This window comes from Mastomys coucha, unplaced genomic scaffold, assembly GCF_008632895.1.
Source record: "Mastomys coucha isolate ucsf_1 unplaced genomic scaffold, UCSF_Mcou_1 pScaffold18, whole genome shotgun sequence".
Classification (NCBI taxonomy): Eukaryota; Metazoa; Chordata; class Mammalia; order Rodentia; family Muridae; genus Mastomys; species Mastomys coucha.
Genome location: NW_022196900.1, coordinates 54,296,407 through 54,315,061, shown reverse-complemented (window position 1 = coordinate 54,315,061; position 18,655 = coordinate 54,296,407). Strand labels below are relative to the sequence as shown.

Here is an 18,655-nt window from a genome sequence, read left to right as displayed (position 1 = left end):
AATTCTTTTTTAGGATGCATTTGTTAGTGTTAACTGATATGTTTCTCAGTAGGTTATTACTGTGTATAGTGAAGAACCTTTTATCTTTCTTTAAACTTTATCAGTACCATGTTTCCCTTTGAACTGTGATGCTCAGTTGTTTTTAAGAAATATAGTATAAATGTAATTTAAATTTAAATGGTCATTTTACTCTAACTTTGTACTTGAAAATTCTAAAAGTTTAGGATTTTTTTTCTACTTTTGATTAAGATGAATAGACTGTTAAAATCTTTGGTTTGTTTTATTTTAGTCATTTTAATCCTAAAAGTAAGTTCTTTTTACTGCTTTTTTTCTATATACTATTGAAAGATAATATATGCGTCCCCCAGAAAACTGTCCAAGAACTGTGTACTTAGTTCTCTTTTTGTTCGTTTGGTTGTGGTAGGGTTCCAATTTGAACCTTGCATACTGTCTAGGCACTGCGCTTCATCCCTAAGCCCACAGTTTAATGTGCTTGATTGTTTGTTTTTAAAACTTTAGAGATAATTTGTCTCTGTAAATGTAACTGCAAAAAGGACAAAATCACAGATTTGTACAAATTAAGGAGCGTTCCTTGCACCTGGTTTATTTCCTGTGGAGTTGTTAGGGAGCTAAGTTTACCTTCAACAGTGATCCCAGTGCTCCCATCTGAGATTTGTGAGGACAGTCTTTCTCATTTGAGTATTAAGAAATCTGAGATTTAAAAAGAAATAGTGACAGTTATGCAAGCTCTCTTAATATTTAAATATGAAATTTTTCTTTTTTTACTAGCTTTTGGAATGTCTAAGGAAAACACTAAGCAAAGTAGCCAATTGCTTCATCGCTGAGGAATTCTTGACTCAAATAGAAAATTTGTTCCTTTCCAATTACAAAAGCAAGGAAGAAAATGGACTGGCAGAAGAGAACAGTACAAAGGAATTGTTCATGTAATTATTTTAAAGTAAGATGTTCTAATCTTGGCATGCTACTGTAAATAATTGAGATTTTAAAGCAATATAAATTATGTATTTTTTTCTTTTAATCCATAAAACTCTAAACTTTCCCACATAAATAATGTGAGAAGGAAGAGAGATCACTTGTTCTCATAGTGGTCATCAGGAGTGGTAGAGGCCTGCCTATATTAAGCTGTGCAGTGGGCCATGAAAGCTTGAGCTCTGGTCTGCTTTGCAGTGTACAACTTGATAACTGGAAGATGGCTAAGCCTTGCTTTTTCCCAGAAGGAGTGTGTTTCTCACTTTGCCATCTCATTAGACATACTTAGTTTCTTCCAATGTGTTTTGGTGGTGAGGTGTGTGTGTGTGTATGTGTGTGTGTGTGTGTGTGTGTGCATGTGTTAGTGTTATTTGGACGTTGCAGCCTAGGTGTGGGACAAGTTAATATGTTTAAGAACTACTGACTAATAAATCTAACAACATACTCTAAAGTGCCAACACAGCAAAAGGGGAATATCCTTAGAAATGTTCAGACAGGAGACCAAAGAGGAGGAGAACCAATTTTCAGTCAGTGGTGTCTGCTTCAGTCTTATTGTGAACACTGTACTATAGGATAGTCAAAGGTAGTCTCCTCAGAAGTTTAATGTTTAAATGAATTTCCCAAGGGAAAACATTAGCTCCAGCTCTGTCCAGTTGCAATAGCATGTGACAAAATGTCATTGAACTAGACTTTGTAATGTAGCCCTCAACCTAGCATTTTTCCCTACCCTCAGGAGAAAGAGAAAAATTAGTCAAGCTTAAATCAGATGTTGTAAAAGGAAAAAACAGATGCCATCTAGTATTTTACATAATTTAACTCAGTTTCATGTACTTTCTGAATATGAAAAGTAAACTTTTTTGTGTAAAATTCAAATATTTCTGCTAGCTGGAGAACTGGTGTTGCCCCTTGTCCAGGCCTTCTTATTGGTGACAGTTTTTTTTGTTTGTTTGGTTTGGTTTGGTTTGGTTTGGTTTTTTGAGACAGGGTTTCTCTGTATAGCCCTGGCTGTCCTGGAACTCACTCTGTAGACCAGGCTGGCCTTGAACTCAGAAATCCACCTGCTTCTGTCTCCCAAGTGCTGGGATTAAAGGCATGCGCCACCACCACCCAGCTAACAGTTTTTTATATTGAAACTGAATGCGAGTTTAGAGTTTTCTTTTTTTTTTTTTTTCTGTTGTAGTTGTAGCCAAAGGAGGAAGCAGCACTGCATGGAGTGGCTGCAATCCTAGATGGCCTGAATCTGATTTAGGATGTGTGATTTGAAGAAATGGAGTTTGCTTTCTCTAGGCCAAGTTTGTTTTATGTAGCTGAGGCTGGTCCAGCCCTGATTTATCTGCTGACTTGTTAGGCAACTTCAAGTTACAACTTCACTTTAAGATGCTGTGGTTCCAAAATTAATGTGTAGTTTTAAAAGAAAACTAGCAGTTTTTCCATTTCCCTCTGTACATTTAATACAAACAATGAAACATACTTTGTAAAATCCTCTTGAAATCTGGAAGTATAAGGACTCCAGAGCAAAACATCAGGAACCCTAAGCTCTCAACCTAATCTGCTCAGCTCTCTAAATTCATCAATTGAGATTCAAAGAGCTGAATTCTATCACTTGGTGTCTCTTCAAGCACAGAAGGCTACAAAAGTCAGTAGCAATTCATTCCTTTGTGTTTTTCTTCCTCTTCACCTGTCTCTTCATAGGCTGTTGGAACAGATCTGAAATGGATGATAATTAACTTTATTGCTATTTTCCTAGAATGTTGTTGAATTTTAAAAAGTTCTTCAAATCTGGACTTTACGCATGCCAGTGGTTAACTATATTCACTACCCTGAGCTAAACATTCTAAGAACCCAAGAGATGCCAGTAGTCAGAGTGTAGGGCTTTGACAACAGAAGTTTTTAAGCAACTATTGAGCAATTATTTCTGACTGTAAATTATATTTGCAATTTATCTTACAAAATACTTTTAAATACAGAGAAATATATACAAAGTGCAAATATCTTAAACCTACTGTTGAGAAAATATTTTACATAGGAATCAAAATCGTAACCAGTTTTTAACAGCATAAATTCAGAACATTCAGAGTTATTGCTTGTCTACTTTTGTTTCCTATCTGTTCTCTATGCTGCCTTCTTTTCTCTTGTCCTAGTGTCTACATGCTCTGGCAGCTGCAGGTAGCCCCTCTGCCAAGCTTGGCCTCCCGAGACTAGTTGGAGCCAAGACCTTAAAGAAACACAGATGAGTCTGGGACTTGAGGGGGCATGTAACACAGAAGTTGAGAGAGAGAGGTGGGAGGAGAGAAAAGCCCTTCTCAACAATGTTTGCAGAAGTAGGGATCAGAGATGCCTGAGTCTCTTCATCCTAGGTTCTGTTTTTGTTGGAGCTTAAATTTTGTTTCTTATTCTGACGTGGCTAAGGAAACAATAATAGTACTTCTCCTATATTAGACTTACTGTTCTTCAAAACTAATACTCAAGAAAGCAAAATCAGTGAAACAAGACCAGTAAGGTAAAAACTCGCTGGCCATCGTTTAACCTTGGCCATTCTTCTCCAGTCCTTTAATTGGCCAGGAACTCCCATTCTTGGAGTTGGTTTGGTCACCTGCTCAATGCTCATGAGGTTTTAAGCACCAAGCGCTTTTGCTCACTTTGACTCCTTCCATATAGAATTTAAAATTACAGTTTATAATTGTGTTTGTATAACATGGCAGTATTCACATTTTGGATTAAAATATTCTTTTAATCTAAAACTTGGATTATTTTTCCTAGTAAAATTAAGTGAAATATTTGTTACATACCCTTCAAAATTCTGGGAATCTGAGACTGTACCCGATGAATGTTTTAACCTGCCTATGTTCTGAGAGGGTTGTTGGAAAAATGCAGACAGTATTCTCCATCCCTTACCACCACTCAGTTATTTATTGCCACTCCAGCCAGAAGCACTGCAGCTCCTCCTGTCACATCTGAACTTCGTTCTTTCCCATCCTAGCCAGAATTCAATGTGGCTTAGATCATTCATGGGAGGTGGGGATGCAGTAGTTAGAAATCAGTAGATAGGAATTTTTATTTTTTCCTACTTTTACAGGTGGTGCCCTACCACACAGGGTGAGGTACCTTTCTTCCCTTTTCTCTCAACCCTCATATCCATCTATTCATCCATTCTCACAGCTCATAGGTATAAGCACTCTATCTCATTCACTGAAAGTAAATAAACAGAGCCGTTCAGAAAAATCCCTGCAGTCTTATTGTTTAGCATTGGCCCAGGCTTCTCCACAGAATGTTCTTCTCAGGCTTGGGTGGGTGAGGTCCGTAGCATGCAGACTGTAAGCACCTTTAGCTTCTTCATTTCTCAGGACAGAGAAGGTGGCAGCCCCGGCATTCCAGCCTAAGCTGCCCTACTGCTCTTTAGTTTACCTTTGCCCTGAGTCCCGACGGAAGGAAGGTACTGGAGAAGCTGATAGAACATGTGCATGCCCTCCGCTCTGTCTCCATTCTGTGCCACCTGCTTGTGTACACACTTGAAGTTCATCAACAGACATCCCATGTGGGTTTCTTATCAGTAGGAGAGGTGGCTACCCAAATTTCCCTTTATCTACTTCCCAGCAAGGTCCTTAATCTGGTGTCACGTGACATGTCATGGAGGAAAGCACCTACACAGAAGCACAAGAAAAGCACACACATTTTGATGAACATGTTCTGTATCAGCATTAGCAAACTTAACAAAGAAACTTGATCTCTAGAACTGCATCTCTAGTTTTGTATTTATTAATAATGCTCTTATGACAATATATCTTATAATGTGTCCAGAAAAATCAGAGTATCCTTAGATTATTATTTCCTGACCTTTTCTGAAAAAGTTTTACGCATACTTTCATTTCCTGTAACTTTATTTTCTGGTATCTCTTATACCTTATTCCCTTATTGCTCCCACCAAATCAGGAGGAAATAAAAGCATCCAAGAGGAACTTAAAAGGTTCTAAATGAAACATGAAACTAAACTTTAAAGCTGAAATTAATTCACAGCATCTGGGTAGCTTTTATTTTTGTCCTTTGGTGTTTCTGTCATATATTCATGTGAGTTCCAGGGAAAATACCTCGTTTGTTATGTCTAAGGTTTCCTAGTAGCTTTTCAAGAATTTGATAGATACATTCTCATAGTTCATATTTCCTGTTTTATATATTATCAAAAAATTGAGACCTGCATGGTGGTGCACACCTTTAATCCCAGAACTCAGAAGCAGAGGCAGGGGGATCTGCCTGATTCAGAGTTAGCCTGGAACAGGGCTACATAGTAAGACTCTATCTTAACAATAAAACAAAACAAAAATATGGTCTGCTTCAGTGTATGAGTTCTAAAATTGTAATTAGATTTCAGCATGATTTATGTAGATGAGTCTTTTATATTGCCTTTAAATGTGTAGACTGGAGTTGATTTGTACAGTTGTACTGTATATAAGATATTACATGAAAGTTTATGAACTTGTTGCTGTTTTCCCATATTGAGTTTTGTGAATTTTTTCACTATGCACTTACAGTGTTCTATAACAATATAATGACTTAAAACTATTTTATACATTTAAATGTTATGTTGTATATATCTACATTAAAGAATATTGTAAATATCAGTGTCTGTAAAATTGTAAAAGATTTTTCCAAAAATATAAACTCATCTTTCTATACTTACTTGTGATATATTAAAAATACCGATTTTAAGCTTTGACTTATTATCTTGTAGTGAAAACTAAGGAGAAACATGCGGTCAGTTCAATGTAAGCAAAAGTTTGAAAATAAAAAGGGTAGTTTTTGATGTCTTTGTAAATTATTAGCAATATGCTATTGAATTACAGAAAGAAGGCACTATCTTAGTTACCTTTATATTGCTGTAACAAAACACCAGACCAAGGCAACTTAGAAAAGAGAACATTTAATTTGGGGTTCACACTTGGACTCAGAGGATCCGTGATCATCGTGTCAAGGAATATGGCAGCAAGCAGTTAAGCGTGGCATCGGAGCACTAGCTGGAAGCTTAGACACCTTATCCCCAAGCAGAAAGCAGAGAAGGAGAATGGCTTAGGCTGTGGAAAAAAGGTCCTACCTGCTAATCATTCCCACACAGGTCCACCAATGGAGACCGCCAATGGAGGTCCACCAGCGGAGACCACGTGTTCAAATGTGGACCATTCAGACGCCACAGCCACATTAGTTCCAGCCAGGGTTTGTTGGACATCTCTTACACTGCTCACAGTCAGGGACACAGAGATCAGCAAACTGTACCTTCTCTCTACAAGAATCTGATTAGAGAGAAATGTAATACAAGCTGCAGTTGGATATAAAATAGACAAGTGTGAGGTAGAGAATGGTGGTGAGAATCCTCTGGACTTGAAGCTTTGAAATCAGTGCCTTTAGAAGAAATATCTGGCAGGATTTGATCAGGTGATATTGGAAGTGGCCTTAGCAGAATTGGATGTTAGAAAAATATTTTGATTAGAGACTAGGGTATATGAAAATGGCAATTGTGAAAGCAACACACAACCAGCCCATTAAATTTTAAGTTACAGAAAATAGAAAGTAGAGGCCAGTGAAGTAGTGGGTAAAGGCTTCTGCTAGTGACCCAAGAGCCACATGGTGGAAAGAGAACCAACTCATGCCATTGCCCACAGGCCTCCATGCACCCTGTCAAGTGCTGATATGTGCATGCACAAAAAACATTTTAAAATTTTTTCAAGTAAGTAGAAAGTGAAACTCTCACCTGAAGAAAAAAAAAATCAGTGTAAAGTATAAATATTGGTTTAACTGATTTTGAATGTTCCAGTTTTTTCCTAGTATGTAAAAAAAATATACATTTTATATAAGGTAAGGTAATATCTTTACATTATCCTCATTAAAAACACCCACTTAGGGATGTAGCTCAGCATTAGCTGGCCAGATATGTGAGATCTTAGAAGGGCCGTGCATTCATTAAGTGTGTATATGGCATCCCGTGCTAGAGTCTGTCCTAGTGGATCTGTTAGTGTACAGTGGAGAGTCGCATTGTTCCCTTGTCTCTCCTACAGGGGTTTGGTTTGGTTTGGTTTGGTTTGACTCGCATTGTTTTCTCTCCTATCAGTACTTGCAGGAGAGATTCCTACTGATTGCTAAGGCAACAGTTTTAACCCTTTTAAATTTTTCAATGTCTTGGTGAAGTTTTTATTTTTTTATAGTAAGTTAAAGTCAAGTATCCAAGTAGAAACAATGATTTATTTATAAGATATAACAAAATCCTGAGAGTCTTAATTCCATAAAGCATGTATTTCAATGGAAGTTCACTCCTCCATATAGCTGTTAGGGATTCTTACTGATTAAGCATCTGGTTTAACCTTCTGATTGCAGCCATGGTGTTAGAGGCCAGCATTGTCTCACAGTCCTGTTTGTGCATGAGTGGTTTTCTGCATCACTGAACCTCAAGTTTATCATCTGTCAGAATGCTGGTTTAAACACAGGCTTACATCACATACATACTCATTCAGAATCTTTCATTTTCAGAAAGATGGACTAAAATAGAATGCTTGTTTTTGTCTTCCATATATTTCCTATTATCCTACTAGACAATATTTGGGCATAAAGAATTTAGTGAGTATTGGGGTTAGGGGTGTGAGGGAGGGCAGTGTAGCTGGTGGGTTAATCAAAACTAAAATACACGTGAAAACCTTATGGAAACCTATTAATAGTGCTACTTCCAGAAGTCATAGGTTGTTAAGCTAAAATTGTAGTACATGACATGGGATGGCTCCCTATGAGTTAATTGATCAGGGAGACCCCAGAAGTCTCCAAAACAGCACAGGCCATGGCCATTGCTTGTTATCACTATAGCAACATGGTAAGGCCCTGTTGCTGGCCACACACTTTGGACAGGACTTTGAGAAATCAGTTTCGACTGAGTGGCAGACATTTTCCCTGCTGCCGGGTCTTCATGGTGTTTGAAGGTGCTATGTAACCCGGAGGGGTGAGGAAAAACATCAGTAGTCTCACCCCTTGCTGGACTCTTTGTGAATCCATATTGACTTGTCAGTGTGGTAGTTTGAATGGTAGTGCCCCCTCCTCCATAGGCTTATAAATTCAATACCTGGTCCTCCATAGGTAGAACTATTTGGGAAGAATTAGGAGGTGTGTTATAGAGAGTTTTGTGGAAGTGCTTTGAGATTTCAGAAGCCCATGCCATTCCCAGTGAGTTAACTGCCTTCCTGCCTGGGGATAAGGTATATAAGCTCTCTGCTATTGCTCCAGTGCCATGCCTACCAGCCTACTACCATGCTCCCCTCTGTGATGCTCATGGACTCACCCTCTGAAACTCTAAGTCCCCAATAAACTTTTTCTGTAAGTTACCTTAGTGTCTCTTCAAAGTAATAGAAAAGTAAGACACCAAGTAAGACCTGCTCAGTTGGCAGTAGTGGCATGAGTAGTAGAGGTTAATAATTGCTTACCATCTGAATACAAGGCCTGCTCATCAGGAAGGAGTCTTATGCCTGGTACTGTAATCCTGGTCAAAAGCCCATGGCTGGGGATGTCATGGGCCTCAGGGTAGAACTTGCTGTTCAATTGCCTGCTAGTCAGCCTGAAGACATTTACCCATTAGACCTGTGGAAGCAACCCCTATTGTGCTTTAATGATGTTTCTAGGTTTTCTGAATTCCTTCCATCAGTATATATGTTTACAATCATAAAAAATAACAATAGACAGATTTCAGAAGTCAGTTCAGAAAACTAGTAGTGTGAGGGCTAGGCAGGAGTCTGGCTTAGCACAAAAGAGATGGAGTGACAAGGGACCATTGGTACAGAAGTGGAGTCAGATACCAAATAAGATGATCTATATGGCTCTACTCCTCAGGGGAAAGATTCCTGTTCACGTGGTGAGCACAGGACACTTAGGAAAGACTGACCCTTTGGACGGACTAGATAGGTAAGCAGTGCCACAAAGGATCTCACCTCAAGGATGCCCGACATTGAAAGTTGGCTACCACCTCATCTGTGCCAGATGACCTTTCCTAGTTCTCAGGTCGATGGAGAAAGGCTGAGACATGGGACATCTTGAGCTCTGGATGGCTTTAGTATTGGCCAAGCCATAGGTTCCTTTTAAGGATTAATGACCTAGAAGCTTCAGGTGGGCTGAAAACCCCAGCCAGGACAGTTGACTTGACTTATAATACCTGTGGGCTGGCAGGATACAGGAGCTTCTGATACAATTGGTATACCAGCCTCACTGACCTGCAGATAGAATCTTGCACCCCCAAATCAAAGAAGCTGTCCTCTTTTATTTCCACGTTGCCTCCATCAGTACCAATCTAACATCTTCCACAGTCCCCAACCCCCACAGGCGCCTACTTAAACATCCCATAAAGTATTCTTTATGTGCTCTGCTCCTGGGCCTTTCACCAGGGTCCAGAATCCAAGTGAGAGCCCAGAAATTTGCTGTTGCTGCTCCAACCCTCTCTGATATGTACGCATCAGGTGTTTTCACTGGCCTGCCCAGAGCTGGAGACCCGCTTTAACCAGGAACACCTCTGGTCAACAAAGGAGGTTACGTGAAAAACTGTGGTGGTTCAGCAGTAGGAGAAGGAGCACAGTCCACCTAAGACCATTGTTTCAGACCTAAGCAAGCTTCTGCTCAGATTTTGCCTTTCTGGAAGTTTCTTGGACTACTTCAAGGCTGGATGCTGATTTCTCCTTAGTGGCAATAGACAAATTTCCCTGTTGTTCAAGTTTAGTATATTTAGGAAAGTCCCTCTCTAAAGTTAGCTGAGCCAGCATTGCAATACAGGTCCCAAGAAGATACAGGATGAGTCAATGACAGATCATAATAGTTTTTCATGAGTAACTAAAACACTTTTAGAATGTTAGAGAACAAGGGGCTGGGCCTGGCTCTGGTGGGAAAAGCAGAGAAGACATCTAAGATATATCGTGATTGGTGTTATTTTGTGGTGTTGTCTAAATGGTCTAGATGTAATCTTCCTCTATTACATACAGCCCGTCTCTCTTTGTCTTCATGAATCTGAGGTTGCTGCAAGCACTGAATAGTTAACCCATGAAATTACTTAATGCACTACCTAGAGTCGAGCAGGAACCCAGGGCGTGTCTATTAATCTTTACTAATGAGGCTCTTAGTATTTCATTTAAATATTGTCAGTAAGGGTTCAGTAGGAAACAAGCAGCCCTAGATATCTCATGTAAGAGTAATTTAATGTAGGGATTTGGATACTTGGCAAGGGGTATGAGGGTCTGGTTTCTGGTCTAGGATGCTGGGAATGACTATTAGGTATAATTCTTCTAACTTTAACTGGCAAAATTAGAACTGAGGCCACCAATAGGGCCTGTGGGAATTAAAGCTTTATCACTTCTGCAATGACCATAGCTTCTGCTGCCTCTGGCACCAGGAAGCTGTTACTGTAACCATTCACAAGCCAAGCAAATGGCTTCCTCACTTGAAGATGACTCCTGAAGGCGTTTACACAGAACACACCACAGCCCAAGAGAGAGGCAGAAGTTGATTCCCTGCCATGCAGCTCTCCTAAAGCAGTGACTTTCCTGTGGGACACTACCCCTTTCTGGGTCAGAGGACACTTTCACGGGGATTACCTAAGACCATCAGAAAATTGATACAATTGATAACAGTACAATTGATAACAGTAGCAAAATTAGTTTTGATGTAGCAACAAAATAATTTTGTTGTTTGGGTTCACCACAACATGAGGAACTATATTAAAGGGTAGCAACATTAGGAAGGCTGAAAACACAGTCCTAAAGGAATAACTAAGCAATAGAACTTCATTAACATACAGAACTCTTGATAGTCTGGAAACCAAAGTTGTTAGTTTCCCAACTATTCCAACTAGAAGAAGAAACCATAGTAGAGATAGAGCCGGTCACACAGCTGGTCATTGTAGGAAGCTGTATGTGAAGACTTACTAAGCAGGAGACATCCACTTTATAGAGAACAGGCCACTGAAAAAAAAAAGGTCATGGCTGAGCTCAGTACACTGAGCAAGAAGGCATAAGTCTCTTAGGTCAGATGAGAATGGGGGGAGAGGGTATAGACCAAGTAAATAGTCAAATGTCTGTCTTGGCCTTGACCATGAAGTTGGGTCTGGTGTGAATACAAAGCTATCACCAAAAATAATAAATAATCGATTCTTTAAAAAATGATATATATAAATTTAAAATTAAATATAAAGTTAAAATTTTATGTGGTGAAATAAAAGTTCAGGCAATAAAATAAGCAAAATATTTGAAGTTCAGACAGCTAAACACTTAATATATGAAAAGCTCATTCAACAAATAAGATTAAAAGATTCAGCCTTAGCAGTTCACCAAGTGCTTTTCCATACATTGGTGAGTTGTGCCTTCTGTATCTCTATGAGGAGGGCCTTTTCCACTTGGAGCCTTCCAATAACTCATTGCCCTGCTTCCCTCTCTGCTGGATAGAATGGTGTATGGCCAGACTGCCCCTGAGGTTGTGCTCCAAGCTCCCCAGCTGCCAGGAATATTGGATTATGCACAGGAAGTCAACATTAGCAGAAAGAAGCCACCTTTCCTCCAAGACAAGCCGTCCAATGACTGGGGAGTGTGAAAGGTCAAAGCTGGGAGCCCTTCCTTGAGGTCATCCTAGTGAACATCCAGAGATGTTCATGAGATTGGAGGTGGCCTATGATCAGCTTTTTCTGTGTCCAGTCAATCCTGCCTCCCAGTCCCTCACTAGTGTCCCCAAGAGTACTTCCCAGTGAACTTGTCACAAAGGAGCCTTTGATTTCAGAGTTTGTTTTCCTGGAGCTTGAGCTACAGTGCTCTCCTGTCAGTGACATAGATTTTTTTCCCATGCTGATGATTATCCATTCTAAAATAACTTCATATATACAAATGTACCCCAATCTAATTATTCAGCCCTTGCTTCTGATGTCACATGGTTTGCTGCTGATAGCCTCCCTTTCCATCTTTTTTGAGAATGCCTGACGGTTTCTCCAAGATGGGGAACTTGATTCACAAAACCTGTAGACCTCCAGTTTTGTATACTTTACAGGGCTTCTCTTTGAAGCTGCATTATGCATCTGCGCTTCCCCAAACAGTACATCACAGAGCCTCTTTGCACCATTGAGCTTCTAAGCACTGGTGGGCTGCAGGGAAGCAAGTGGGATTCTGCAGTTTTCATTGTCAGTGCCTTGCTGACCAGCACTGCTTTAGTTCTGTGGAAGGCAGAAGCTGAAGCTTGCCCTGGGAATCCCTTGCCTATTCTCCTCTTCGGTTGTTTGGCTTTTCATACTGATTTGTGGAGTTGAGTGTATTGCTTCATTCTCCCTCCTGTAGCTTTCTTGTTGTTCCACATTATTTACATAAGCCAGACTGCACATCAGAAATATGAAATGCTCTATAAATCTCAGACATTTTGAACCTCACTGTCATGTCACAGACCTTATGATCAACCATACTCTTAACACAGGCACACTAAAATACCTCACACGATTGGCTTCAGGCTCTATGTATAGGCATATATGAAACATTAATGAATTTTTATATGTAAAGTAGGAACGCACACCAAGGGTTAACAAGATCTAGGTGTCTGCCTCCAAACCTGATGACCTAAGTTCAACTCACAAAACCTACATGGTAGAAGGAGAGAGTTGACTTTCACACATGCGCTGTGGAATGTGCACACATACAGCATAAACACAAAATAAAATGTAATAAGAAGTATTTTTATTTAAAAAGTCTAGATATTGGTAAGAGCTTTCCGAATACTACTTAAGTCACTCAGGAAATAAGGCCAGTTGTCGACAAGTAGGACCTAGTGCAAGGAAGTAGCTGAATAAAAGAGACAGAGTACGTGTGAGAGGTTGGCCAAGCTTTCTTCCTGATGCAGAACTGAGGTGGGGACTCGAGGCAGCTAAGTATTTGAGTGCAGTTTGCACAGCAAGACTCACTTTTCTTACTACACTTCCTTTGATAACACACAAATTCAACAGAGAAGCTCACAGGCCACCATGTTCAAGGTTACATGAAGCACAACAGTGTATTTTCTTCAGAAATGTGGTTGAGGTATGGGAAAGCCCATTTACCATAACATTCTCTAGAAATCAAGGAAGACTCAGGCATTCCTAGGATCTTTTGTTGGCATTCCAGATTCCCTTTTTGAGAAGTATCAACACTGGATGTTCCCAGGCCTGTGTCTTGAGTTCATTTTATCTTCACATAAGCTTAGTTCACACCTCAGTACTTCAGAATGGGAGAAAGTCCTGGCAGAAGAATTATGCTTAGAATAAACAAAGAACTCAGAGACTAAACAGGGAAACAACCACAAAACAGCAGCCTACAGAATGAGAAAGAGCTTCACCAACTCCACATCTGACAGAGGGCTGACATCCAAAATATATAAAGAAGTCAAGAAAACTAGACATTAACAAACCAAATAACCCAATGAAAAAATGAGGTACCAATCTGAACAGAGAATTCTCAACAGAGGAATCTCTAGTGGCTGAGAAACACTTAAAGAAATGTTCAAGGTCCATAGACATCAGGGAAATGCAATTCAAAACGACTCTGAAATTCCATCTTATACCTCTTAGAATGTCAAAGGTCAAAAAATTATGCAACAGCTCAGGCTGTCAAGGATGTAGAGCAAGGAGAACACTCCTCCATTGCTGGTGGGAGTGCAAACTTGTACAAACACTTTGGAAATCAATTCGGCAGTTTCCCAGAAAACTGGAAATAAATCTATCTCAAGACCCAACTTTACTAATCTTAGGCATATACCCAAAGGAAGCCCCACCGTATCACAAGGGTACTTCCTCAGCTATGTTCATAGCAACTTTACTCATAAGATCCAGAAGCTGAAACCAAACTAGATGTCCCTCAACTGAAGAATGCATATAGAAAATAGAAAATGTGGAATATTTAAAGAGTGAAGTATTACTCAGGCGTTAAAAACAATGATCTGAAATTTGTAGGCAAGTGGATGGGTCTAGAAAAGATCATCCTGAGTGAGATGACCCAGACCCAGAAAGACAAACATGGAATGTACTCACTTGTAAGTGGATATTTGGCATAAAATACAGGATAACTGTGCTACATGCCACAGACACAAAGAACCTAAGTAACAAGGAGAGCCCAAGTGGGAGACACTTGTATTTCATACATAAGACAACAGGGGTGGGTGGATGAAGGGAACTGTGCTGGGGAGATGATGGGAACAGGAAGGAAAAGGTAGGAGAAGAGGGGTGGGGGAGAGAGAGAGAGAGAGAGAGAGAGAGGGAGAGGGAGGGAGGGAGGGAGGGAGGGAGGGAGGGAGAGAGAGAGAGAGAGAACTGGGAGAGACAACTGAATTGGGGGGGGGCTCATCTCTGGGACAAGCTAAAAACATAAGACAATGGGAAAATCACAGGAATCTATGAGGGTGACCCTAGCTAACACTCCTAACATTGGAGAATATAGAGCCTGAATTAGCCATTTCCTATAACCAAGCAAGACTTCTAAGGAAGAATTGGGACACCACAAACCCTTAGATCCATAATTTCTCCTGCTTACAAGGCATACAGGGGTGGAAAATGGAGCAGAATGTAAGGGAAGAGCCAGCCAATGATTGGCCCAGCTTAAGAACCACCAAGTCATGAGAGATTGCCCATCCCGACACTATTAATGATATTCTGCTATACTTCTGTAAGTATACAAAAGTCTAGGTTAACTGTCAGCAGAGAGGCTTCACCCAGCAGCTGATGGAAACTGATGCAGACACCCAGAGCCAAACATTAAGTGGAGCTTGGGGAATCCTGCAGAAGAGGGGGAGGAAGGATTGAAGGAGCCAGAGGGATCAAGGACATCACAAGAAAACCTACAGAATCAACTAACCTGGACCCAGAGGGGGTCAGAGGCTGAACTGCAAACCAGAGAGCGTGCATGAGAGATGGACCTAGGCCCTCTGCACATATGTAACAGTTGTGCAGCTGGGTCTTCATGTGGGACTCCTAAAGTGGGAGCAGGAGCTATCTCTGACTACAATGCCTATCTTTGGATCCCTTTCCCCTAACTGGGCTGCCTTGTCTAGCCTCGATAGAAGATCTGCCTTGTCCTACTGCAACTTGATATGACAAGGCTGGTTGATATCCATGGGAGGCCTCCCCTTTTCCAAGAGATTGGATGGAGAGGGGACAGGGAGGGACAGGGAGGGAAGGAGGGAAGGGAAGCTATCATCAGGATATAAAGTAAATAAATAACCTACTTAATAAAAAAAAATGTCTAAAAAGTGGGCCAAGAAGCTGAATAGGGTATTTTCAAAAGAAGTGAAGCAAATGGCCTGTAATTAGTTTTTAAAGTTTCAGCATGGCATACTAACCCTAAGGATGCAGTAATGGCAGGCATACTTTGGCAGTAGCCAGTACCTCTTGGATTGAACTTAAAACTTGTTCAACAAGAACGAATTCTTACCTGGTACTGGAAAACCTAGCTAAATAACCAGGCCTAGCAAAGTGTCAGGTCTTGGAAGAGAATCTACAACCACCAATTTACTAAACCAACACAATCCCCGACTACACTCTAGATCCCTTACACTCTAAATATAAAGAGTACCCTTAGATAAATGTAATTTTCACCCCTCATCAAGGAAGTTTCTCTCTGCAAGAGATGGAGACCATTACAGAAACCACAAGCGACCAGACTGTGTAGTTGTGAAGCCCAGTCCTAATGGATAAGTCTACAAAACACACCTGTACCTAAGGCTCTTGGAACCTTGCAGAGGAGAGAAAAAAAAAAAAAAAAAAAAAAAAAAAAAAGATCAGAAGAGCCAGAGGATGAGGGAGTTTGCTGTGACACTCTTGTCTCCAGGTAATGTCAGAAACTATAAATGCACCAACATAAATGTAAAACATGAGCAGAGCAAAGACAACAACAGACATGCCAAAGTGGGTGAGTGAAAGCCAGAGAGGCCGCACACAAAGAACTACAGGCAACTAAAGAAAGCCGAGAGTAAGAGGAATGCTCTTCACCGGGGAAGAGCTCACCAATTGGTTATCCAGTACCCTGAAAACACACAAGTAACATTATACAGACTGGGCATATGGTATTGAGGAATATATATGTACAATATATGCATGTTACAGCAGTTAATGAAAAATGAAGCCATGAATTTGAAAGAAAGCAAAGAGGGGTAATATGAGCATTCAGAAGGAAGAAAGAGAAGGGAGAAATGGCATAAAATACTAAAATATAAATAAAATTACCCCTGTTTTATATATAACATTAAGAAGTTCATTATAAAAAAAAGTTCTCCCTCTTAACCATGACCAAGATGAGATGTAAAACTACTTATGAGATTCCATTTCACTTAGTCAGAATGGCTATCACTAAGAAAGCAAACACTGGAGAGGCTATGGGGAAAGTGTAGCTCTTTTTCACTGTGGATGATAGTGCACAAGAGCTAGAAAGCTGGAGTGCTCTAACATCCTGCAGGAGGTTAACGGCTGGGGAAGCGTCTCTTCCAAGTGACTCAGTTGGTCTAAATCTAAATTCTAGGGAACTCAGTCAAAGTTCAGTTGCTGTGCTCAAGTGCCATGAGCACAGCTACTCTTATAAAATAAAACATTGAATTGGGGCTGGTCTCGTATTAGAAGTTTCGCCCATTATTGTCATGGTGGGAAGCAAGGCAATGTGCAGGCAGGCGTAGTACTGGAGAGGTAGCTGAGAGCTCTGTATCTGGTTCAGCACACAGCAGGAAGACAGAGAGAGAGAGAGAGAGACTGGGTCTGCTTGGGATCTGAAACCTCAAAGCCCCCCCCCCACCCCGACACACTTATTAGCAGATGAAGTTATGTAAAATGTCTTTTTAGAAAGTTGAGGGGCTGGAGAGATGGCTCAGCGGTTAAGAGCACTGACTGCTCTGTCAGAGGTCCTGAGTTCGATTCCCAGCAACCACATGGTGGCTCACAACCATGTGTAATGAGATCCGATGCACTCTTCTGGTGTGTATCTGAAGACAGCTACAGTGTACTCATATAAATAAAAATAAATAATATTATTTAAAAAAATTTTAAAACAAGAAAGTTGATACAATTTTTCCCTTAAATGTCTTATGTGATACTAGCTGAGACTCTTCTCGCCTTAGGATCAATGGAAATTGTTCTGTATGAACAATGAAAACAAACCCTTCAAAAACTCAAAGAAGAAAAGCAGCTTTAAAAACTGAAAGAACAGGGAGAGAAAACTAAACAAGGAGTGTTTAAAGTGGGTCTCTATACTCCTGGATGCTTAGCTCCTTAACATAAGCCAGAAGACCATGAAAACTGATCCAGAAAAGGTACATTTATGATCTTAACTTGAAATGGATAGATAGTTCCTTTAACTCTGAAACTAAAAAAATAAGAAAAAAGAAATTTAACTTAGCAAGTATTTTTATGCCATAGTTATTAAGTATAAAATTTTAAAATGAGGCATGAATTAACTTTTTGCAGTATATTTAAAACTTGAACTTCTTTTGTTTGTTTAGAGGAGTTTTTATATAATAGACAGATAACATGTTCAAAGACCATATGGAATAGACTAAGGTATTGTCGAGTATAGATAATTGTTACTAAAATAACAAATTTTCTCCTCAAAGTTTTAAATTTCACTTTAAAATCTTAAATCGGATTTGAATATAGTGATTTATTTACTTGAATTGATAGGTATGAAAATTAGTGGTGACTTAGAGCAATTTTTGGCTAATGATGAAAAAATTGACTTAAAATATTCTTTGCCTAAACATCTTTTATATAGTCTACCCTAGGCTTCGTGTTCATATGACTGTTTATTGTGCTGCATTACACATTCATAGTTACTTGAATAGAAAGCACTGAAGAGGGGCGAAATACATTTTGGGGTCTTCTAAATACAGCAACAGGTAGAGATTTGGGGAGAGGATTAAGTTTGTTGGGAGAGAGATGCTGTGAATCTCTTTTGTCATGTGTTTTCCTGATCTGAGCCATGTTATGTTGGAACTTTTCTGGCCTTTGGGATATAGTGATAGACAAAATTCTGAGGCCTGATGGAGCTTAGCATAGGTCAAGAAATAAAATCAGTATAAATCATATGTCAGAGATACTAGCAGTAGACGCTGAGACATTTTATTTGGAGCAGTTAGTTACTAGCTGCTGTGTCCACAGGTGACCTGTGAAGATGGTTCGCTACTCTCTTGACTGAGAAAACCCCACAAAATCATGCAAATCAAGAGGTTGAAACCTTCGTGTTCACTTTAGGAACACCCGGGAAACTGCCCAGGCCGTCAAGGGTATGCATATCCACAAAGCTACCAAGTTTCTGAAGGATGTCACTTTAAAGCAATGTGTGCCATTCCAGCGGTATAATGGTGGTGTCGGTAGGTGCACCCAGGCCAAACAGAGGGGCTGGACACAGGGTCGGTGGCCAAAAAAGAATGCTGAGTTTTTGCTGCACATGCTTAAAAATGCAAAGAGTAATGCTGAACTTAAGGGTTTAGATGTAGATTCTGAAAAGTCATTGAACACATCCAGGTGAACAAGGAACCTAAGATGCACCGACGAACCTCCAGAGCTCCTGGCCGGATTAACCCATCCATGAGCTCCCTGCCACACTGAGATGATCTTCACTGAGAAGGAACCGATTGTTCCAAAGCCAGAAGAGCAAGTTAAACAGAAGAAAAAGATATCCCA

At 40.1% G+C, this 18,655-nt stretch overlaps 1 protein-coding gene across 2 annotated transcripts in view; it reads left to right on the top strand.

The window, feature by feature from the left end:
* The window catches only part of Mysm1 (Myb like, SWIRM and MPN domains 1), a 52,380-nt gene extending 34,130 nt beyond the window's left edge, over positions 1–18,250 (top strand). Inside the window, exons 20-22 of one of the 2 annotated variants that reach the window (XR_004120913.1) lie at positions 790–958; positions 17,095–17,286; positions 18,131–18,250. Coding sequence is in view for 1 of the 2 variants with exons in the window: in XM_031377866.1 (XP_031233726.1) it covers positions 790–948 (159 nt within the window). In the remaining variant the exon portion in view is untranslated. Of the gene's footprint in view, positions 1–789; positions 5,789–17,094; positions 17,287–18,130 lie in introns of those variants that run through there. The other variant, XM_031377866.1, reaches the window with a different exon arrangement.
* The last annotated feature ends 405 nt before the right edge of the window (positions 18,251–18,655 follow it).